At 34.0% G+C, this 25,446-nt stretch overlaps 1 protein-coding gene across 1 annotated transcript; it reads left to right on the forward strand.

Moving 5' to 3' along the window:
* Positions 1-3,057: 3,057 nt before the first annotated feature.
* LOC132753839 (uncharacterized) lies at positions 3,058-24,789 on the forward strand (the record flags this gene model as incomplete). Its single annotated transcript, XM_060744378.1, has 19 exons — positions 3,058-3,223; positions 3,460-4,296; positions 4,698-4,880; positions 5,218-5,437; positions 5,716-5,846; positions 6,285-6,405; positions 7,321-7,430; positions 8,148-8,292; positions 9,384-9,640; positions 10,219-10,442; positions 17,477-17,620; positions 18,347-18,560; positions 20,021-20,597; positions 20,965-21,270; positions 21,895-22,035; positions 22,392-22,502; positions 23,348-23,464; positions 23,771-23,949; positions 24,475-24,789. Coding segments are annotated over 19 exons (4,393 nt in total), but the record flags the coding sequence as incomplete, so codon positions are not given.
* Between the last annotated feature and the right edge of the window lie 657 nt (positions 24,790-25,446).

Here is a 25,446-nt window from a genome sequence, read left to right on the forward strand (position 1 = left end):
TAATAATGGGGCCCTGATAAAGAATCATGTACACAAGATTTACAAGCTGTTTTTCATAATCCCTAAATAAAAGCTGGTTTGTAGGGGTTTGTATTGATAAGTTTTCATTGTTTTGTTTTTAGTTTTTTAAATTATTCATACAGTAAAGTGTATTAAAGCGACTGCGAAGGGAAACCCCCGAACGGTCGCGTAATGAAAGGGTCTCTTAAGACAGTCAGCATGATAAAAAAAGTCAAAATTTATAAATGAATCTTTTTATGAAGTGGGAATTTTTTTTTCAATTCATTTTTAATAAAATTTTTAATAATTTACGCCCTGATAATTAAATGGATCAAAAAGTAAAAAATAACTTTCTGATATTTAATGAAAATTAGTACATGTTTTTTAATTTTTTTTTTTTAGAGTTTTTTAACTTCTCCATTGTTTTTCCTTTTCGCCCAAAACGAAAACCTATTAGTGAAGATGTTTTCTGTTGTCAAGTTTTATTTGAAATAAACAAAATACACTAATTGTTACGTGAATTTAATTGCTGATCAATTAAGCAATTCAATGCAGTCTAAATGTCAACAAGCGAAAGCGTATAACCCATTCATAGGGGCGGGGCGTTGCTTGTTTATCCGATATTATTGGATAATACCGTGGGGGATAAATTTTAAATTCATTTGCATACGTAAAAATGGTTTGGGAAATAGAGTTTTTTTTACACTTTTTTTTGTTGTGTTTGATTGTTGACACTTGTTTTACGAGGGTGGAATTCTCTAAAAAACAATTACTTGACAGGAAAAGTGGGCGTTTAAAAGAAAAGATTGTTTTTAAAAGGTGATAATTAGCGGTCCCCGGGCGCGTTTTAGCAAAAGTCGCTATTTAAAGATTAGAGAAAAATCGGGGGGGGAATTTAAAATGGTGTTTAATAAAAAAGTCGTTAATAAAAGTGGTCGCATGGGAAATTAGACGTATTAAAATAAGAAAAGATATCACTTGTCAAACACTTAGAGTGGGATTGTTTAAATTTAGCATGCTGGTAAATTTTTTGCTCACTTCCAAAGTGACAGGGTAGCTTTTTTTTGTCGTATCGTCCCGGGCCCGCCCTCCCTTCCAAACTTTTGCTTTAAAAACATCTTCTAGTAAATGTCTACCAAGTTTGTTCAAATAAAAGCCCTGGGGTCAAAATTGGCCCCGCCCCAGGAGGTCATTGATTTTCCCTATATGCATATAGTAAAAACTTAAAAAATCTTCTTTTAAAGAACTGTAAGAGCTAGAGCTTAGATATTTGGCATGAAACATCTTCTGGTGAATGTCTACCAAGTTTGTTCAAATAAAAGCCCTGGGGTCAAAATTGGCCCCGCCCCAGGGGGTAATTGATTTTCCCTATATGCATATAGTAAAAACTTAAAAAATCTTCTTTTAAAGAACTGTAAGAGCTAGAGCTAAGATATTTAGCATGAAACATCTTCTAGTGAGTGTCTACCAAGTTTGTTCAAATAAAAGCCCTGGGGTCAAAATTGGCCCCGCCCCAGGGGGTCATTGATTTTCCCTATATGCATATAGTAAAAACTTAAAAAATCTTCTTTTAAAGAACTGTAAGAGCTAGAGCTTAGATATTTGGCATGAAACATCTTCTAGTGAATGTCTACCAAGTTTGTTCAAATAAAAGCCCTGGGGTCAAAATTGGCCCCGCCCAGGGGTCATTGATTTTTCCTATATGCATAAAGTAAAAACTTAAAAAATCTTCTTTTAAAGAACTGTAAGAGCTAGAGCTTAGATATTTGGCATGAAACATCTTCTGGTGAATGTCTACCAAGTTTGTTCAAATAAAAGCCCTGGGGTCAAAATTGGCCCCGCCCCAGGGGGTAATTGATTTTCCCTATATGCATATAGTAAAAACTTAAAAAATCTTCTTTTAAAGAACTGTAAGAGCTAGAGCTTAGATATTTGGCATGAAAACATCTTCTGGTGAATGTCTACCAAGTTTGTTCAAATAAAAGCCCTGGGGTCCAAATTGGCCCCGCCCCAGGGGGTCATTGATTTTCCCTATATGCATAAAGTAAAAACTTAAAAAATCTTCTTTTAAAGAACTGTAAGAGCTAGAGCTAAGATATTTGGCATGAAACATCTTCTAGTGAATGTCTACCAAGTTTGTTCAAATAAAAGCCCTGGGGTCAAAATTAGCCCCGCCCCAGGGGGTCATTGATATTCCTTATATGCATATAGTAAAAACTTATAAAATCTTCTTTTAAAGAACCCAAATAGCTAGAGTTTAGATATTTAGCATGAGACATGTTCTAATGGGTGTCTACCAAGTTTGTTCAAATAAAAGCCCTGGGGTCAAAACTGGCCCCGCCCCGGGGGTCATTGATTTTCCTTATATACATAGCAAAAACTTAAAAATCTTCTTTGAAAAAACCCAAATAACTAGAGTTTAGATATTAAGCATGAAACATCTTTAAGTAAATATCTACAAAGTTTGTTCAAATAAAAGCCCAGGGGTCAAAACTGGCCCTGCCCGAGGGGTGTCATTGTTTTTAACTATATGTGTATAGTAAAAACTTAAAAAATCTTCTTTTAAAAAACCCAATGAGCTAGAACTTAGATGTTTTGCATGAAACAACTTCCTATGGGTGTCTACCAAGTCTGTTCAAATAAAAAAATAAAAGCCCTTGGGAAAAAAATTGGGCCGGGGGGGCTATATACAGGTGAGCGACCTCAGGGCCATCATGGCCCTCTTGTTTTCTTGTTGGGCTCTACAATACATTAACCTGTTAGTACAGCCCCTACCTTCCATATTTGGCTTAAAACAGACAGTTCTAGGGCTGATCAGTCTATGATAGTATAATGTGACTTAATGCAGTATCATGTAAATATAGTAAGGATTTTTACTCTCGGCAACTAGAAAAACTGACACCTATCTGATAAGACGATTGCTGAGTAGATGTTAAATGAAAAAAAATATACATGCACAAGCCCCTATATATTTAAAATGTACAAAATCAGTGTTGAATCACAATTCATTATGGTATCAGAATTATATTTTACAACTTGTTAATTCAAATTTTACAGAGGTGGACTACCTGGAGGGGACCCCAGACATACAGCACCCTCTGTTGGCGATCAGGGGATCATGTCTCAGCAACCAGGGTCAGCGGGAAATGTGAACCTTGCTGGAATGGATTTAGCACAACAATTACAACATATTGTAAGAGGAGAACTAAGAAGAATGATGGAAGTAAGTTTTATTTTCTTCTTGAAAAGATATTTTGTATATTTTTAAAATCATTCTATCAGTTGAAAAAAAGTTGCAATATATATTCCAGCATCGTTACATGACAAATTAAAATGGAGTTTTGATCTACCATACAAATGTTGTCATAATGAATTGGTTGTTTATCTGAGGCAAAAATATGCTTAAAATAGGTTAAGGTTATAGGGTTATCTTTTATGCTTTTGATTTTTTATTTTAAGGTTCAGCATCAAAGTATGATGGCAATGATGGGTGCCCTGGATGGTCAACCTCCTGTTGCTTGGCAACCAGAAATTCCTGCCAATCAAAGACAAGGATTATCAAGGTCACCTACCAGGGAAGGTAACCAGGATCTAACTGCAGATGAAATAGGAATAAGAAAAGGCAAAGGCTCTATAAGAGGAGTCATGAGTGAGTTGAAAAATTTACAAATGACTGAACAAAGTGAACTGAAAAGAAGAAAATCTAAACCTCATGCTCAAGGGAAAGAGAATATAGATTCACCTTTAAGAATGTCTGAATTAAGAAATGGTGAAAATATAGAGGTGTACAGAGTGTCTCAAGATTCTGGTGTAAATTTTTATCCAAACTTTCTAAGGATTCCAGCTGAACGGGAGAATGAAGGGGTCAGATTTCCACATATACCACAAGAAGCTTGGGGCCCAAGACAAAGCCAGGCACCAGAACAAGGTATTCCAAACATGCCTTTGCTACATGTTGACAGGACGGTACCTGGTCACAAGTTTCCTGTAAATCAGAGACCTCAGATGTTACCAAAATACCAGCCAGAACCTGGATATTTTCAAAGTCAGCTCGGTTTTAGTCCCGCCTTTCCTGGACCTACCCAACAACAACAACAACCACCTAGGCAACTTGATAGTCCAGATAGTGGTATTGGAATTCCTCTGCTAAGGCTACAAACAGCAGAAGATAAATCTAAAAGACAACCTAGGTTTGGAGAGTTACTTCCCCCTAATATGATGAGTGAGATTGATAGAGAACAACAACAACAAGAAATGTTGAGGGAAAGATACCTTAGAGAGTACCAGGAATTACAGGTAAATTCTGTGAAATTATCGTTATGTGTATTAAATGTTCTGTCCCGATATATATATACATGTATTTTGTGATTAATCATTGTGTGGATAGATGGGTTAAAGTAGTTCTATGTTAATTAAACATCAATTAGCAATTTAGCATTAACTACAAAACCTTATACATATATACTAGAAATTTGCCAAATGTGTTTTTTTTTCCAGTCTTGGTTATTTTGAGAGCAGTCACTAAAATCATAGTTATAGCCAAATTAGTGTTCTTTGAAATTAGTCAGGGAATTGTTTAAAGTTGCATTTCATCTTAAGCATAAACTTGCCTGATAGTAAATTGTTAATTTAAATGGTTAAAAAGTAAGTTGTTAATTTAAATGGTTAAAATATTGCTAAAATTATTTTTCATACAGTCTGAAAAGGCAAAGGAAGAGTACAAACAGACTTTTGGAGATAGGTTGTTACACCTTAATCTGAAGCCTGTAATAGAGGAAGAGGCCAGGATATCTCCAAGGAAAGCTCAAACGCCAAGAAAAAGTCCTACACCAAGAAAAACACCATCTCCTAGAAAAACACCACGCTCACTGTCTGAACATGTTAGTTACTTTAATAGTTTTACACTCTAAACCTTTATCTAAATAAGAAATGATCATTTTACTTTAAATATTAAATATATACATTTTGTAGAGTATAAAGTAAGTAAAAGAAGAAAGTGTAGCTTGCATTCAAAGTTTGTATTTTCTATTTTCCATTTTAACTAGAAACTTGTAACAGTTGACTAATCAATGAATTTGTCATAGCAGATGTTAGTTAAAAAGTGAAAATCTAAAGATAATAAAAGAAAAATCTTTGTCATTGCAAGCATGATTGGTTTTAATATCTAAACATAAATTTCATTTTGACTTTCTCTTATTTGTTTGTTATTATTCACAGCTGTCATCCAAAAGTTCTAAAAAGTTATCTGCTAGAAAGAAATCATCTCCAGATACTGCTGAAAGTGAGGGTATGTCTGGTAAAGAGTCAAACAAGGAGGAGGATATGGAAGAGGAGGCGGAGTCTGGACAGGAGGAGGAGTCTGAAGAGGAGGATGTTACAGAGGCGGAGTCAATGGAGGAAGAGGAGGAGCTTCATGATGGATATGCTATCAAACAAGGTCAGTCCAGTACATGAGTGTAGATACCTGTTTGTTATGATACAATTATAGTCAGCTGCAAGTGATACAAGTTAATTATTTTACATTATGTTAAATTTTTAATTAGATGATTAAGATTCACAAGAACTTATTAATAGATTCCAGATATTTATTGCTTTACTTTAAAGTACTTTTGTATTGTAAGTGTAAATGCAGTTTAACTTTTACTATTTCATATACTGCTGAGACATTTTTAAGAAAGTCATACAATGTAGTATCTAGTGAGATTTTTTTTACAGGAGAGTTTGAGGCATACCTGGCATTAGAAAATGCCCTGTCTAAGACGAAGGACACACATGCCAGGATACAACTGAAGACTGCATTAAAACTTCAGAGACAAAGAATGATGGAGAACTGGAAAAGGCCAAAGGTTAGTGTCAACTTTGTTATGAAATATTTCATCTACATACATATCTTATATCTTACTATGCTATTGTTGCTAAAGTGATTGAGATATCTTCAGTTTTTATATTTATTAATGTTTCTATAATGAGGGAATGAAACAAAAATAGCCAAATTGTGAAATTTTATAGTATGTTAAATTTTTTATGCAAAAAGAAGTATCTTTACCATTGAGAATGAAAGAAATAACCACGGCTTGGTGATAAAAGTTAATTCAAGGAAATACCTCATGAAGCATGTTTTTATCTTATAATGTTACTTTACAAACTTTATCATCATTTCTTATGGTAAAATTTGGGAAAATATTTGCAAGACTGAAGCTGCAGTGTTAAATATTTTCAGCAGAAAATTTATGCCTTGTAAAAATAAACATCATACTAAATGTGTTATATTTTGCATGATTCAGGTTGATTTTGCCACAAACACAGCAGAGATGTTGGATGCTGGTGTGGATGCCGACTTTGTGCCTAAAGAACCAGCATATTTCAGAACTTCAGAGAAAGCTACATCTATCACAAAGGATACAGGTATATAAACATTTTGTGAATATTTATAATATTGAAAAAATTGTTCCTGTTTTAGACATCTGCACCTCTGCACAGACTACTGAAAAAACTTTGATTAATTGGCTGCAAGTTTATAATATTTTGCTGGTTTTTATATGATCACTTTATTTCATGACATTTTACCTTGACTTTGTGAAGAATATGGAGAGCTGTCCTACTCAACCTGGAATCTGCATACTGATTTTTGGTTAAAGTTTTTGTGCAGTGAAATAGCTTTTTACTATAACTTCTTTATTTCTTTAGGGATTTACTTTAAAGGCACATTATGTCTCAGAAACGAATAACTATTTCCTTCATTTAAAAGTATGTTAGATGGTTATCACCTGAAGAAAATAGCGCTGAATGTGAGTTATAAAGTAGCAAAATGTAAAAAAAGTAGTATTTTAACTTCAAATAATAAATAAGAATACAAAATATTAAATCACTATAACCACAAAGTGCCATAAGGCAACAGCGCAACAAATTGTTCAGGTAATTGGCCAATGAGTAATTTTCTGAAACCAAACATAAGATAGAAAGTATTTTTTGGACATAATGGGCCTTTAAACTTCAAATATATATGACTTGTTCACTTTTCATAACACACATCATGTCTGAGTTCTTTTCTCTAGCACCAATATTTCAAGAATCATTTATTTTCCCTATAACTTAGATTTTATCTTTAAACTTAGATATTACTTTAAAAACTGTTGTTTTTTTTTTCTTTGACTTTTTTTTCTTCAGATATATATTCACAAATATATTCAGAATCATCATACACATCATATGTGATAAAGATCTTAACTCTAGCACAAAGTTGAGTTGAAAGCTCTTATTTTTTATCTTTATATGGTATGATGAATATATATTATTAAAGTTACATTGTTATGATTTAAGGTGTCGATCCTATACAAGAAGCTGTGATAGAGTACAACCAGAGTAGACAACCTAATGTTCTACCACCTGATATATACATGGGCCTAAGGTTTAATAGTGAAAATTCTCAGGTATCTATATATACAAAATGTACTATATATTTCATAAAGAAAAAGAAAAATATGCCCAAATTAAATTGGTGCTGTTTGTCTGTTGTCAACTTATAAGTTAATTATTATTTTTGTGCACATTATTTATTTTTGGTATTTTAGTCTGAAACTTATCATTTATTATGACTGGACTGTGTAGCATACAATATACATGTATATCATATATGTGTGGCATCTGAGTAAAATTACTACCATAATATGTTGTACATTGTACATGTATCATTATTGGTCTGAATGTATCTTCAATCGTCAGGTATGTTGTTAATTCGTTTGTCTGGCCCAACATTACCCTTGGCAAGTAAATGACTCCTTTGTGACATTTTGCATTTTATGACAACTCATAATTTTAAATTCTTATGATATTTGACATTTGAGTGTTATAATTCTGAGATTATTGATCAAATTTGAAAACTTTAAGAATATTATAAATCTTTTATTGTTATCCTAGGTAACTGATCCAAAATTTTAATATAATACCATCAATACTTTTCAAACCAGTCTGTAGACATGCTTAAAAATAGGCATTTAACTGCAGTATACTGTGCACTGCTGTAGAATAGAATTAAAAAATAACTTTTGAAATATTGCCTGTAAGAGTGGTTAGGACTTAAACAAATTGTTACTTTCATGAACATTTGCATGATATAAGTGTATAATTGAATCATGTTTATATGGTAGGAGTCTAGGGGACGTAACTATCTGAACGTAGTCGACCTTGATGCCTCGGCTGTTCTGAATGATATAAGGGAACGACCAGAACAAACGGAACCACAGCTTGATAAATCCCTGTCACCTGACCAACAACACATCAGGAATAGAATGGGTAAGTATAACAGGGTTTGTACAGTCTTAAAAAGTGCTTAAAAATGAAAAAAAAGTGCTTAAAAGTCCTTGAATTTGATAACTCTTGAAAAGTGCTTAAAAAAAACTTGCTGAAAAGTTGCTGAAAATGTGCTTGAAAATGATTGAAAAGCAGTGTTGGTAAACAAAAAAAACCAAATTAGTACCAAAATCACTGAAATGTTAGTAACAGTAAGGGGAAGAATTGCTGTTGATTCCAACTAGTTTGTAGTTTTTGCACCCTTTGTTGTTTTTCTATAGAATTTGTAAAAATTGTTGATTGATAAATGTGTATTCTACAAAAAATGGCTAAATAAGGGAACGACCAGAACAAACGGAACCACAGCTTGATAAATCCCTGTCACCTGACCAACAACACATCAGGAATAGAATGGGTGAGTATAAGCTTGTTTAAATACATATATATGTGTGTGTGTATATCATATATGTATGTACAATGTATATGAGTGTGTATATATGCATATAGTGTATATATTTTATGTATGTGTTTATTGTATATATGTGTATATTGAAAAGCCCAATCAAATACTTAGTATGGAATAAGCTATTTTCATCTGTTCCAAGTGGGAAAATTTAAGTTATTGCTTAGCAATAAACCATTTTCATTTTCCATATGGTTTTACACAGTACACAATCCAATACTTGCAGAAAATCCATTTTCATTTGTTACAGTTTTATGTCAGTATTGACCATATAAAGATTATTTTTTACATTTTCTAACACAAACATGAACTTATTTTATTATGATCTGAATGAAGAGGTAACATGTATATACTTTTTATTCTATCCATAGAAATTATAAAACTGATACAAAGTACAATGTGGTTAAGGGAACTGACTTAAAATCATCTGTTCCTTGTTACTATGGTTTATGAAGATAACGTAGCTTAAGAAGGGTTGGTGGATCTACTCGACTTAACACATGCTTATTATCCTTATTTCTGAAATAATGCATAAAGGTTTAAAACTTTCCAAGTGATATATAAAGTGTTGGTATGACTAAAAATCCAACAAAATAAGTATATTAACATATCCATTTCAATTTATTTACAGCCATGGAAGATGATACCAGACTGTCATTTGAGCCTCCTGTTATAGAGAGACCAACTAGAGCAGACCAGCTTACAGTGAAATTGTTCGAGACAAGGATGCAGGACCATGATAGATTGTCCCTTGCCATCATGCCACGTGACAGTATGCCAGACTCCAAATATGCCATCATGCAGAGGTTAAGAGACATGAACTCCCAGCTGTCTGCCATTGATCATATGTCAAACAATATAGAGAGGGAATTCAAGAATACTAGACTGGTAAACATTCAAAATTATATTTTTAAAGTGACATTTATGGTCATTGTTTCTTTGTCAAGTTAAGCTGAAATTGACTGTATGTTTCAAAAGATTAACTGTTTCAATGATGATTGACTGACAAATGTTTAGGATAAAATGAAAATCTGCCTAAAATATAACAAGATTGCCCTATTCTTGTTATAAATTAAATATCACAGATGATTTCTGGTAGAAATTTCCATAGGTCATGTGAGTTATTTATCGTTCATGTGCAGTAAATTATAAAATTGAAAGGAATTATTGCAAAATGTAAACTTATTTTGTCTTTTACCTATTCAATCACTATATACCAACAGATGGGCATAACTTTAAAAGATTGTCTCTTTTTCATATTTGCCATATTTTTAATGCAAAAGTATTTTAAGTTTTCTTTTCATTTTGAACATTTGAAACAACATGGACATTTATAATGAACTTTTCTCCTGATTGTAACAGACATATGAGTTGAATTGAGATCACTTCTGCCAAAAGGATAACATTTTGAAACCTTAAAATGAGTAATGCTTTAAGGTAAATGTATCATTTCTGGTTCCCTGTAGGCACTAGGTACATTAGAGGATATGACAAATGCCATGGAGCCAGTAACCAGTCAAGATATTATGGATGAAGAGCAGCGTATTCCTGAAAAATTGGTGAGCTCTCGTGAAGATGTGTCCACACCTGTACGATCAACCAAGTCGCCTACACCAAGTGCCAAAATGACTTCAAGGTCAACTGCAAGGTCAAAGAAGTCAACTTTTGCTGGCGAAGAAAAGAGGGAAATGTAAGTGATGTTTATGTTGAACATTTTAGCTTGCCTGTCTGGAAGGAAAGTTTGGGCAATTTTGATCCATGGTTCATTATTGTTGTTATTGTGCAAATGTATCCCGTTACTTAAACATGTTTAAAATTATCAACACGAAACTACAAATGCTAAATATTATCATGACAAGGTGCGATTGTGAGACAAGAGGCATTATCCTGAATATAATATTTTAAGAGATATGTCCCTTTTTAACTTAAAAGTTTCACTGTATTTGGTTATTGGTATTTTGGTATTATCAGAGAAATTACACTCACTCTTGGCATACAAACTTTAGGCATGATAACTCATATGATGTGATAACTCAGTGGTCAATATTTCTAATGTTATGCTTTTTATCAGATTTAAAACAACTGAAATTTTCTTAAATTACAATGTCTTGAACATTAACATCAATGTCATTGAGAAGTTTGGTAAAAGTAGACCTATTTGTATCACCTTTTGTGATCACTGGAATCTTCTGCATGGTTTGCAAAAACTTTAATGTGACTTATTATTGAAAGAAGTATTTAAGATATTGATATGAAAGGTCAGTGGTATATAGACATACATGTACTTCAGGAGATGTGTAGTACACAAGAACCATAACTATTGACATCATAATTTCATAACTTTTGAGTTATTACCCTTTCCTCTCATCACTGGGTTTGAATCCTGACAGGGACTTTAGATTCTTTCATGTATCCAGTTAACTTACAGAATGTCTGTGATTTAATCAGGTACCCATTCATGCCTGAAATAATGCACAGGAGGACACAAGAGGTCTTCCTTCACCAGTAAAACTGGAATGTTGCCATATGACATTTTCTGTGTTGGTGTGACATAAAACCAAACTAAAAAATCCCACAGGTTATTTCCCTTGCACCATGCAAAAAGTCATATTGTAACAGATTTCTCATTCTTTTGAGAAGAACTGCAAGACAATAGAATCATACTTTGATACTGCTCTGCTGAATAGAAGTTTCCATTGTTTCTTAAGTATAAATTTTTCAAAGGAAATAAGTCTCCTCTTTATGAAATTTAATTTATAAAATTTGAAATTGAATCTTCTCTGTATTAAAAAGTAAATACTGGGGTTTAAATAATGAAGATAAGTTTAGAAACAAGAAGATTCTTATGTTTTGATATCCATAGAAATTTATGCAATACTTTATATAGCAGTTCATCATTTGTAATGTAGCCCAAATTCTTAATATTGGCTACAAAGGCATTGGCGTAAATGTAAGTAATTTGATTAGGTGAAGTTTCATATTATTGAAATGTTATAATATATTTTTACTTTCCAAGAATGAAAAAGAAGGCATAAAAGTTGTTTTACTCTCTAAGAATGAAAAACGAAATCACTCTTATTTTTTTCTTCTGCCCAAGAAAGAAAAACATATAAAATAAGGCAGTTCAACAAATTGTATATGTTGATTTTGATACATGACAGTAATTATTAATTTATCGAAAGTGATTTACTAGACATATTTTATTTATATGTAACCATGGCATGCAGAGATCATTAATATAATATGAAATATGGAATCATACCCATGCTTAAACTATCAGTAAAGATTTACTTGTTACATTGCTTATGTCACACACTATTATAAAGCCATTTGCCATTATTATTTAGAGCTTTTTTGTTTGTTTTGTTTTATTGGGGTGAGGTGGATGGGGAGTGGGGGTAATCAATAAAACAGTTATGTATATATGTACGGCAGTACTGTTTGTGATCAAAATCAAGAAAAATATTTTGTATTTCATGTAAATGTGATATCTCTTGACATTTAGCCTAACTTTGCTAAATTCATATACTGGACTTTCTTGTCCTTGAATTTAGAACAATTTATTTGTAGGTAAAGGGATTTCAGTTTTTTAAAATTCTAAGATTTAGTTGTAAACAGTATTGAACATGGTATTACAATATAATAATTGAAGGCTAGGCAAGCTTGATACTTAAAGGTATAGGCTGGTTATTTTTGTTGCTAGTATTCAAAGAAATGAAGAAAACAAGTGTCTTGTGACATTGACCTTATACAACATATTACGTCTCACAAGATATTGATATTTACTAATACAGAAATCTGATGATCATTATAAATATATAAAATGTGTTTATCATGCAGGATTAATAAAATTTCTGTCTGCCGTGCATTAATTGTTGATTTCATTTTCTGCATGATGGATGTCTTTGAGTACGCCTCACAGCAACTAGGGTTGATTAATCTCTAATAAAAGATGTTGCACATATGCATTAAAGCCTGTATCAATGAATAAATTGGATAAATTGATTAATTCAAATGAAAAGGCTATCAATACAATTATAATTTGTACTTTATGTTTCTATTTGAATCTTGTTTATGGACAAAGTACATTTTCTTATTCCTATGACATTTAAGTGTTTCAAGAGTTTGATTGGATAAAAGTACAAAGAAAAGAATATAATATAGAGTCTAAAAAGGTTTATAGTGTCAAATTTGGAATTATGCTATTTTATCATTCCAAGTAAGTGATTTATTTCATTTTGATTATTAAGTTTTACCCTTCAGACTGCCATGTGCAGACCAAGATCAGCCCTGGCCTGGCACTGATAGCTATTCAGTCTGTACTTATTTTAACAATAAAATCTTACCATAATGATGAATGGTTTTATACAGATTGAAAGATGGACAAATTCATTTTAGATATTAAGCATAGTAAGGGTTAACCCTTAATTGTTCCAGTATTTTTCTAAAATACTTAATTAATTATTTTAAACATTTTGAGCGATTAATAATTAACCTGTAACCAGCTGGAATCAAAAGTGATCAGACTTTAACACCAGTATAAAGCCTGGCCCATCTGCATATCCATGCAGTCTGACAAGGCTCTATACTGTTCAATGGTAGCCTCATTTGCATATTTAGATTCTGAAAACCCTTAAAACTTTAAATGGATTGTTCCAAACTCAAAGCAAGGCAAATTCATTATAGAAATTCAGTAGGTTATGGGTTTAATAAACTGCTAGTGGTCTAAGCCAGATCAGCATGCATGTCTGACTAGACAGAATACTTACAATTTACTAAGTTTTAGCGCTTTGATATCAGAATTTCTTATATTAACAATTGAAAAATTTAAATATATTACTTGAAAATGATTTTGTCTTTTAATAATTATGTCTCCCCCACCTCGGGGGGAGACATATTGTTTTTGCCCTGTCCGTCCGTCAGTCCGTCCGTCTGTCAGTCCGTCCGTCCGTCCATTCTTCGTTTCCGGACGATAACTAGAGTTCCTTTTGACCTACAGCTCTCAAACTTCATAGGATGAATGGTTTTATTGAGCAGATGATCCCTATTGTTTTTGGGGTCAGTAGTTCAAAGGTCAAGGTCACAGTGACCGTTGGTCAATTTCTCGTTTCCGGATGATAACTAGAGTTCCTTTTGACCTACAGCCCTCAAACTTCATAGGATGATTGGTCTTATAGAGCTGATGATCCCTATTGTTTTTGGGGTCAGTAGGTCAAAGGTCAAGGTCACACTGATCGTTGGTCAATTTCTCGTTTCCGGATGATAACTAGAGTTCCTTTAGACCTACAGACCTCAAACTTCATAGGATGATTGGTCTTATTGAGCAGATGATCCCTATTGTTTTTGGGGTCAGTAGTTCAAAGGTCAAGGTCACAGTGACCGTTGGTCAATTTCTCGTTTCCGGATGATAACTAGAGTTCCTTTTGACCTACAGCCCTCAAACTTCATAGGATGATTGGTCTTATAGAGCAGATGATCCCTATTGTTTTTGGGGTCAGTAGGTCAAAGGTCAAGGTCACAGTGACCGTTGGTCAATTTCTCATTTCCGGATGATAACTAGAGTTCCTTTTGACCTACAACCCTCAAACTTCATAGGATGATTGGTCTTATTAATCAAATGATCCCTATTGTTTTAATGGTCAGTAGGTCAAAGGTCAAGGTCACAGCGACCGTTGGTTAATTTCTCCTTTCCGGATGATAACTAGAGTTCCTTTAGACCTACAACCCTCAAACTTCATAGGATGATTGGTCTTATTGAGCAGATGATCCTTCTTGTTTATGGGGTCAGTAGGTCAAAGGTTAAGGTCACAGTGACCATTGGTCATTTTCTCATTTCCGGATGATAACTAGAGTTCTTATCAGTGAGGACATTTAACTATTATTGATATATCAGTGATATATCAGTTGTCTGGTTTTATATACTCTGTTCTTTTATCTCCATTTCCATTCCTGTTTCCATTCACAGTTATTCTCAGCAGTGGGGGAGACATGCGCTTTTTTACAAAAGCATCTTCTAGTTTTTTAATGTATATGAATTTTTTTTCACAGCAATAATTTATAATTACACTGCATATCTCATGAGTCATTTCATGTTTATTGTGTAACCTTGAAAAAACGTAAAGTGATTATGCATGTAAGACTTTCAATACGTAGAAATATCAGGTAGCAAATGCATTTTTAATTCAATATTCAGCAAATGAAAACCATCATGAAAGTGATAATTATATTCAGTTTTATTCAAAGTTTAATGAATAAAGTGGGATATAAAAGCCAGCTTAGCTTATAATTATTCAAAATATTCAAAACAAAGACCATGAAAAACAACATGCAGTCCACTCATTATTCAACAGAAATACATATTATTCAAGTATGTCTCATGAAAACGCAATAGCATTTAATGCTTCGAACAATCAGGTGTTAATAGTATATTAAAATAAATGTACATGTAGGTATATTAAAGGATTTTGGTCGATCAGAATTGAAATGTTATATGACCAAAAGGCAAAGCAGACTTGAGACATGGTGACATGCAAAAGCGCGTAAATTGATCCCTGTTCAATAGATACAGAAAATTAAACTGATGATTTAAGTTCCAAATTAGCATTTTTGCAAACATCCAGCTGAACAGTTAACTGTAAAGAATAAACAACAGACAGCTGTTTCTTCCGTAAAAAAGGATATGAACATTTTAAAAATAATTTCGAAAGACAAAAATCTAAACTTTTTTGTTCAATTTTTAGCTCACCTGAGCATGGTCAGGGTGAGCTTTTAGGATCGATGACTGTCTGTCGTCTGTTCACATTTAGTTGTTAACACTCTAGCGGTCACATTTTTGCATCAATCATCATCAAACTTGGTCAGGATGCTTATCTAGTTAATAGCTCGGATGAGTTCGAACATGGGTCATCTCGGATGAAAAACTAGGTCACAAGAGCTAAAGATAGAAAAACCTTGTTAACACTCTAGAATTCACATTTTTGCTTCAATCATCATCAAACTTGGTCAGGATGCTTTTCAAGGTGATAGCTTGGATGAGTTCGAACATGGGTCATCTTGGAATAAAAACTAGGTCACCGGAGCTAAAAATAGAAAAACCTTGTTAACACTCTAGCGGTCACATTTTTGCCTCAATCATCATCAAACTTGGTCAGGATGCTTGTCTAGGTGATAGCTCGGATGAGTTCGAACATGGGTCATCTCGGATGAAAAACTAGGTCACCGGAGCTAAAAATAGAAAAACCTTGTTAACACTCTAGCAGTCACATTTTTGCCTCAATCATCATCAAACTTGGTCAGGATGCTTGTCTAGGTGATAGCTCGGATGAGTTCGAACATGGGTCATCTCGGATGAAAAACTAGGTCACCGGAGCTAAAAATAGAAAAACCTTGTTAACACTCTAGCGGTCACATTTTTGCCTCAATCATCATCAAACTTGGTCAGGATGCTTGTCTAGGTGATAGCTTGGATGAGTTCGAACATGGGTCATCCTGGATGAAAAACTAGGTCACCGGAGCTAAAAATAGAAAAACCTTGTTAACACTCTAGCAGTCACATTTTTGCCTCAATCATCATCAAACTTGGTCAGGATGCTTGTCTAGGTGATAGCTCGGATGAGTTCGAACATGGGTCATCTCAAAAGAAAAACTAAGTCACCCGAGCTAAATATAGAAAAACCTTGTTAACACTCTAGCGGTCACATTTTTGCATCAATCATCATCAAACTTGGTCAAGATGCTTGTCTAGGTGATAGCTTGGATGAGTTCGAACATGGGTCATCCTGGATGAAAAACTAGGTCACCGGAGCTAAAAATAGAAAAACCTTGTTAACACTCTAGCGGTCACATTTTTGCCTCAATCATCATCAAACTTGGTCAGGATGCTTGTCTAGGTGATAGCTTGGATGAGTTCGAACATGGGTCATCTCGGATGAAAAACTAGGTCACAGGAGCTAAAAATAAAAAAAATTTGTTAACACTCTAGCGGTCACATTTTTGACACAAGTGTCATCAAACTTGATCAGAATGCTCGTCTAGGTACTTGCTTGGATGAGTTCGAACATGGGTCATCTCGGATGGAAAACTAGGTCACAGGAGCTAAAAATAGAAAAATCTTGTTAACACTCTAGTGGCTACTGTTTTGATCCAAATATCCTGTAAATTGGTCTGAAAGTTTGTTTTGATAATTTCTAAGTCAAGTTCGAACATGGATCATCTTGGATGAAAAACTAGGTCACACCGCCCAAATATGGAAAAACCTTGTTAACACTCTAGTGGTCACTTTTTCGACTCAATTATAATCAAACTTGGTCAGGATGTTTGTCTAGGTAATTGCTCGGATGAGTTCGAAATCGCATGTGAAACTAGGTCACGGAGCTAAAAATGGAAAAATCTTGTTAACACTCTAGTTGCTACTGTTTTGATCCAAGTATCCTGGAAATTGGTCTGAAAGTTTGTTTTGATGATTTCTAGGTCAAGTTTGAATATGGGTCACCTGGGTAAAAAACTAGGTCACACTGCTCAAATATGGATAATCCTTGTTAAAACTGTAGTGGTCACATTTTTGACTCACCTGTCATGAAACTTGGTCAGAATGCTTGTCTAGGTAATTGTTCGGATGAGTTTGATTGGTCAGGTGAGTGATCTAGGGCCATGATGGCCCTCTTGTTAATTCTAGAATTATACTGCTGAAAGGTATATATATATAAAGTTTGTATAAATTTTCAGGTCTGTTGAGCTGGCGAAGTTGTCAGGATTGAGCGGCATCAGTGATATTATTGGTGATATGGTTGCCAAGGGAGACATTGATCTTGAGGATGTTGGATTGTCACGACGCGAGGCAGACAGGCTCGTACAAAGGGGAGCTATCAGGTAACAGACAGTTCATATGCTAATATAAATGAAAGATGCAAAAAAGTTTATAATCCTTAAAGATCCTATAGAAAATATTGAATGTAATTGATTTTTCATTGTTAAGACAAAATGCCATATGAATTTTAAGTATGGAATAGCACATCAGATTATTTTTTAAATCTGTTAGCCATATGTAGGAAGCTAATGCTCATAAATCTGATTATTTATATGTGTTTTTTAATTAAGAAGATTAGGCCAGTCACTTTTATCTTGTTTTGAAGTCAATGGAATACAGCTTATACAACAGGGAGCAGTAGTCCAGTTGTAGGACGCGCGCTTAGGGATCGAGAGGTCCCGGGTTCGAACCCCACCAGGGGCACTGCTAATTTCCTTGAGTAAGAAATTTACCTGCGATTGCTTCACTTCACCCAGGTGTAAATGGGTACCTGCGAGGGTGGTATAATTCCGTTGCGCCAAAGTGTCGGCTGCACTAAGCGGAGCTAAAAGACTCCCCAGTGAGATTGATAGATAGATACCAGTAGCCCGATGACCAGGGGTAATAGCTGTAAAGTCGGTGAACGTGCGTAAGCATGAAACTTAGACTATAAAATGCAATTACAACATCTAAATAAATCAATGCATTATTTTGTACATTGTTTTAACCTAGGAAAACTGTTTCTAATTTTTGCAAGAATTTCGTATGACAATTTTTTTCCCTAAGGTATAGTTATATTTCTTTTACAGACAAGATCAGGTGCTTGAAGCTCGTGTTAGCTTGGATGAGATCAAGAAAATGGCGGAGACGGCTCACAGAGACGGTGCCCAGGACAAAGAGGCTCTACGTACATGGATGAGTAATAAACGCCATCAACAGATGGTGGAGTACAAGCGCCATCTAGAGGAACTTAGAGAAAGAGAAACAAGACCTTTTAAGCCAAAGCATGAAGATTTTGATTATGTATGTATTTGTCTAATATGTACAGTACAATTGATACATTTATTTATCAATTCTTTCATACATTTATTTTGATTTTTTACCAGTCAGTTTGTGAATAAATTATTTATTCTTTTAATAGAAATAAAACATCAGTTTTTAAAATAGTTCTGCATAGTTGTAATAAAGACATTTAAGAATTATCCTTATAATTAATATGTGAGATGATGCATACAGTTTTAGGAAAATGTAATTATTAAATAATATTAATGAATTAATTATGTTTTTAGCTCACCTGTCACAAAGTGACAGGGTGAGCTTTTGTGATCGTTTTTCGTCTGGCGTCCGTCCGTCGTCCGTAAACTTTTACTTTAAATGACATCTCCTCATAAACCGCTGAGCCAATTTCATCCAAACTTCACAGGAATGTTCCTTTGGTGGTCACCTTTAAAAATTGTTCAAAGAATTTAATTCCATGCAGAACTCTGGTTGCCATGGCAACCGATAGAAAAAACTTAAAATATCTTCTTTTAAAAAACCCAAAGAGGTAGAGCTAAGATATTTGGCATGAAACATCTTCTAGTGAGTGTCTATCAAGTTTGTACAAATAAAAGCCCTGGGGTCAAAATTGGCCCCGCCCCAAGGGGTCATTGATTTTCCCTATATGCATATAGTAAAAACTTAAAAAATCTTCTTTTAAAGAACCCAAAGAACTAGAGCTAAGATATTTAGCATGAAACATCTTCTAATGGGTGTCTACCAATTTTGTTCAAATAAAAGCCCTGGGGTCAAAATTGGCCCGGCCCCAGGGGGTCATTGATTTTCCCTATATACATATAATAAAAACTTATAAAATCTTCTTTTAAATAACCCAAAGAGCTATTAGCATGAAACATCTTCTAATGAGTGTCTATCAAGTTTGTTCATATAAAAGTCCCTTGGGTCAAAATTGGCCCCGCCCCAAGGGGTCATTGATTTTCCCTATATGCATATCGTAAAAACTTATAAAATCTTCTTTTAAAGAACCCAAAGAGCTAGAGCTAAGATATTTAGCATGAAACATGTTCTAATGGGTGTCTATTAAATTTGTTCAAATAAAAGCCCTGGGGTCAAAACTGGCCCCGCCCTAGGGGTGTCATTGCTTTTAACTATATGAGTATAGTTAAAACTTAAACAATCTTTTTTTTAAATAACTCAATGAGCTAGACCTTAGATGTTTAGCATAAAACATCTTCTAATGGGTGTCTACCAAGTTTGTTCAAGTAAAAGCCCTGGGGTTTAAACTGGCCCCGCTCTGGGGGCCTATATACAGGTGAGCGACTTCAGGGCCATCATGGCCCTCTTGTTTGTTTTTCCTTGTGTTGTTTTTTTGTGTGCTTTGTTCTGAAATATGTGTTTGATTGTTTTTGTAAAATTTCAGTTTTATAAGCATTAATGTTTTGAATATTTGATACAATCATTATTTTACCACATGTTATTTTAAGTCAATGACTGGAAAGGAAAAGAAAGCACTCGCTGATGCCAGAGAGGAATCCCGCAAAAATGCCAAGAAAGCCTTTATGACAAAACGTCTTGATGAGGCACAAAACTTGCTGGGAAATATCCTCAGTGACAAACCAGAACTGCCTAAAGAGTTGCCAGAAAGAGTAACCACTCCAAGACGAAAAACAACGAAAGATAGGTCTCCAGTTAGTGTTAGGACACCACTGTCAACAAAGAGAGGAACTCAAACCAGAAAACTGCAGGGTATTTTAAAAACAAGAGATGTCAGTCCTCCGTACATGCCAGACTATGGCTATAATAGGGACGATTATGATGACCTTAACATTGAAGGTGATTGGATGATGGAAGAGCCAACATATCAAGAAGAACCTAGGCCAGCTCCTGTACATCTAGAGAGTGACAGAACTCCTCATCTACCACCAAGACAAATTGCTGTTCAGCCGACAAGAGGGCCTTCTAAGGGGAAGAAACCAGGAATGGTTCCCAAACTCAAACTTAGTTTGGATGATGTTCATGAGGAGGAACCAGCCAAACTGCAGCAGACTGCAGAAACAACAGGCAAGAATGAAATATTTATGTATACATTTGTCTTGGATATTCAACTTAAGTTCATCTATAATTACATTAAGTTCATCTATAATTACATTAATTTTATGATAATTTAGAGTTATTTAGATGATGAAATATGAAACCCATTTCATAATGTGGCTGGTTATTTTCATATTACCTCAGGCCTTGAATGTTCATTATATGGTGAGTATTATTTTTAATTCACCCCCCCCCCCCCAAAAAAAAAAAAAAAAAAGAAAAAAAAAGAACAACCAGTATATGTTAAGGTAAACCAAATTTGATAATTGTTAGTATATACTGTTCTCTTAAGATAATTGATAAAGTTTCATAATTGAATTATTAATTACTCACTTAGGAGACCTCACCGAGTATTACAAAGCAGTGGAAGCCTTGGATGTGTCCTCTAGCCAGGAACATGGAGCTTTCATTGCTAGGCAACAGGTTGAAAAAGAGGCTGAGCCAGAACCTACACCAAAGAAGCCACATAAAGTCACACCGTATACAAAACTAGTGAAAGTACAAAGACCAGAGAAGACAAGAAAACAAGTGACTAAATTTGCGCAGGTGTACAACCGAGAACAAGGAAGATTGAGTATATGTGAGTCGTCTAGAACTTCAGCTAGAACTGAGATGACAGATAGAGAGAGACACATGATTTATGGTGAGATTCTAGATTTTCTAAAAAAATATATTTATTTATTTTTCATGTTATTTAATGAAATTTGATTTATCAGTCTTTGTTAAAAGTAAAGCCAGGCCAGCATGCAAGTCTGTCCAGTCTGACCTGAGGTCCAAGATAATAAAGAAATTCTCTGAGCTCAAACTGGGATCTCAAGTATTTGATTGGTCAGAAACTGCCACAAAATATACACTGACCAATGAAAATCTTTATATTTGAGACAGAACTCGGAAAATGTTTTATAACCTCCTGACCTGGCCTCAAGGTTATAAAAATTCTTTTTGAGTTCAGTCTCAAATCTTAGGATTTTTATTGGTCAATGTACATTCTGTGACAGTCTCTGACCAATAAAATGCCCGAGATCTGAGCTTAGATTTCTTTATAACCTCAGGGCCTGTTTCCATACTGTTGTTAGCTCAATTTTAGAAGTTTTATATTGAAATCCGTTTTACTTTTAAATGGACATTTCCAGATTTAAAGATGGGCAAGTCCATCACAGAAATTCAACAGGTTAATGATTAGAGATTATCATGTATCTGGCCCCTACAAGCCCAAACAAGCCCAATGTGTTTTATTGAAAGTAAATCATGCATGTCAATTTTTCAGGTTCGAAGAGATTGCCGTCTAAGAAGCCAACAGAGACGACTCCACGCCGGGTGAAGACTTACACAGAGAGGTTACAGGAGATGAAATCAGGACAGACGTACTCTACTCCAGTAGCTCCAAAGTCTCATTTTGGATCATCCAGTAAGTTTGTCACCCTTTTATAGTACCAGTGGAAAGGAATGTTCCTTTCAAATTATGTAGTTATGGATCTACCGTGATGATTTGATAAAAAAAAAAAAATCTTTGATTATGTTACAGAGTTACACAAATTTTGTGCTAAGTCCTAGTCTGAAATGCTTCATCAGAGAGCTTTTGAATTGAAGAAGTTTGTACCCATAAATGAAAATTGGTTGTAAGCTGTACAGTGTTATCTATTGTGAGAGATAATGAATTATTTTATAGGGCTTACCTCAAATCATATACTTAAACTAAGAATTTTTATCATAATCGTTTCTGTTAATTTAGTTTTATTGACACTATTTTATATGATCTTTCAGTTGCTAGTACTACTGCAAGACCAGGTTCACGTCCAGTCAGACCAAAACATAAACCAGTCACTTATGTTGAACAGCTGAAGAAATTGAATGAAGGTTATCATAAACCTAGAGGTGCGTTTATTTGAGCCGCGTCATGACAAAACCAACATAGTGGGTTTGCGACCAGCATGGATCCAGACCATCCTGCGTATCCGCGCAGTCTGATCAGGATCCATGCTGTTCGCTATCAGTTTCTCTACTTGTAATAGAGTTGGTAAGCGAACAGCATGGATCCTGATCAGACTGCGCGGATGCGCAGGCTGGTCTGGATCCATGCTGGTCGCAAACCCATTATGTTGGTTTTGTCGTGGCGCGGCTCATTTAATGTTTGTCCATGGGGAGTTGTTGGAGGTGTTGTTAATGTTGGATCAAAATAAGTAGAGCATTGACTGGCTTGTTTTATTTCTGTCTTATGCATTAGAGTTGTGTCATCATTCTGTTTAATTTGAAAGTAGAACCAACTCTAGTAACCTCCCCTGGCATTCCATTACATTACATTATAATGTAACTAAAGTAACTGTCAACATGATAATTGTCAGTAATTTGGCAAATATTTTGCAAATTGAAATTTTATTTGTTAAATAATGAAATACAAATGGCTATTTCATGAACTTTTCAAAAATGAGTACATTAATATAAATGGAACAATCAGCATTGTTACTTTATTGTCACCACTGTTTGGATGTAACTTAAATCCTAAAGATTTGATATTGATTATTGACTGGCCCTTGTTTGCCCACCCATCTTGCTGCCCATTCAGTTGAATGTTGGTCCTATTGGCACATTTCTAGTTTGTTTAAAGGAATACACTTACATTTCAAGTACATTATTTTGATATATTCCATATACTATTTGTACATTTTCATTAAAGCATGTGCATATCATATAATTAAGCAGCTAATTAACCATTATTACAGTTGGAGCAGGAACGATGACAATACAAAAACCAATGATAAAATCCCATAAACCATTACACAAACCTAAAACCTATGCTGAACAACTTCAAGATCTACAACCACAGAAGACTTTCAAAGGTATGTGTACCTATAAGTATGTATTGATAGATACAAGTTGATGTAGAATTGTAATAACTTTCTATAACTGGTAAATCTAGAGAGAGACAAATGTGGTATTCTTGAAGCATTTTGTTTAACGCTTTACTATTTCTGATTTATACTTGTATATACATAAACTTTGTTAGTCAAGTTAGTATTTAAAATTTCTCAAAGACGTATGCACACATCTTATTGATAGTAATAAGATTTTATTTAAAGTGGTTCATTCTGGAATGAGATAGTGAATAGTGGAAATGTTTGATTGGTTTTTATTACTTTGTACAGTTCCACCAAGCAAAAGAACTCACAAACCTGGAGTCACTCGACAGAGACCATACCGAGATCCTTACACCAGTATGGGGGCAGATAACCTTGACCATATGGAGTCAGCATCTGTGGTCAGTGGTTGGTCAATGGGAGATGATGTCAGAGATATACTTTATAATGATGTTGAAAGCTCTATTGTAAGTTCTAAAATGTTTTTTTTTTGCTTTATTAGTTCAATGTCCAATTCAGTTACTTAAGACTGACACACTCCTATTTCTAAAATACAGTAGAAATTCTTTAAGTTGAAGATATAAAAATTTAAGACATTGGGTATTTGACTCCATGAATTTACAAACAAAATTTGAAGTTGTCCATGTTTACAAGAGAGGTAATAAAAGGAAAGGGTGACAACCAGGTTATAGTAAATGTATCCCATGTAATTATACAGTGCACCAGGTCTGTACTAAACAACATGTCAAGATCACAGGAAGTAATTCATAATGTGAACGATTCATAAAGTTTTCCAGGAATTTATAGAAAATTGACTTAATTGAAGTTTAACACACAGAAGCTGACTGTAGATGTTTCTGTACCTTGATTTTCATTATAGACAGTTAATAAATTAGAGCAGAAATTGTATATGATAATTTTTGGGCCTCAGTTACAAGCTTTTGTAAATATTATTTTAACAACAATAAAAAAGTGTAATTTTATACTTTTAGGCTGTTGGTCAGTCTGCATCATACGCCCCATCAGAACAAGTGTCCGATTACTATGACGCTGTCATGGGAGATCTTGGTGATGATTATACAGCTTCTGTCGACATTGATGAACTGGTTCAGATTGCTGATGGTGGATCTGTATCAAGTGGAAGCATGATGAGTTTTATAGATTGGGACCAAGTTGATGATCTCATAGCAGATGTTAGATAGACTGTGATATTTATAAAGCAAAATAATTTTAGTGGCATGCTACCAAATTGTCATATTTATGCTAATGTTTGCATTTACATATGTATCGTGATATGATATTTTATTTGTTTTTTTTTTTTTTTTTTTTTTTTTTTTTCAGGCCCCAACTGGGTAACCCCATTTATTTCAAATTCTTTTACATTTATACATATAATAGTACATATTTATAGATATAATAGTACCTCATTACATCAGAATATTAAAATAATTACTAAATTTGAGTATAAAGCTATATTTTTGCTGCCTGTTATTGAAAAAAAATATATATATATATGAAGAGGTATAAGTTACCATGAATTTTTGTCAATATACTACAGATGTGTATGTATGGGGGGAAATCGGTATAATTTTATACATTTTAATAAAGATATTACAACACACATAGCTTTATACCCTTCGAGTAAGTACATTATAATAAAAACATATGTACAATGTAAGAACATTAATTAAGAATGGTATTATCAGGTTAAATTTATTTATCTAATTCAGTATGTCAGTGTAGTTTATTCAATTAAAGATCTTACTAATTGCCATCTATTATTTTCATCTTCTGTCAAGATATGATATGATATTTTATTTGTTTTGGCAAATACTCTTTATAAAGGTATTATTTTTGGAAAACAAATATTTCAGAAGTATCTACTTTGCGCTACTCTAGTGTTACGTAAACTTGTGATCCCAGAGCCAACACTTACTATTTGTTGTTTTAAATGTGTGCTATAA

This window comes from Ruditapes philippinarum, unplaced genomic scaffold (genome assembly GCF_026571515.1).
Source record: "Ruditapes philippinarum isolate M1 unplaced genomic scaffold, ASM2657151v2 ctg3198_1_1_1_1, whole genome shotgun sequence".
Lineage (NCBI taxonomy): Eukaryota > Metazoa > Mollusca > Bivalvia > Venerida > Veneridae > Ruditapes > Ruditapes philippinarum.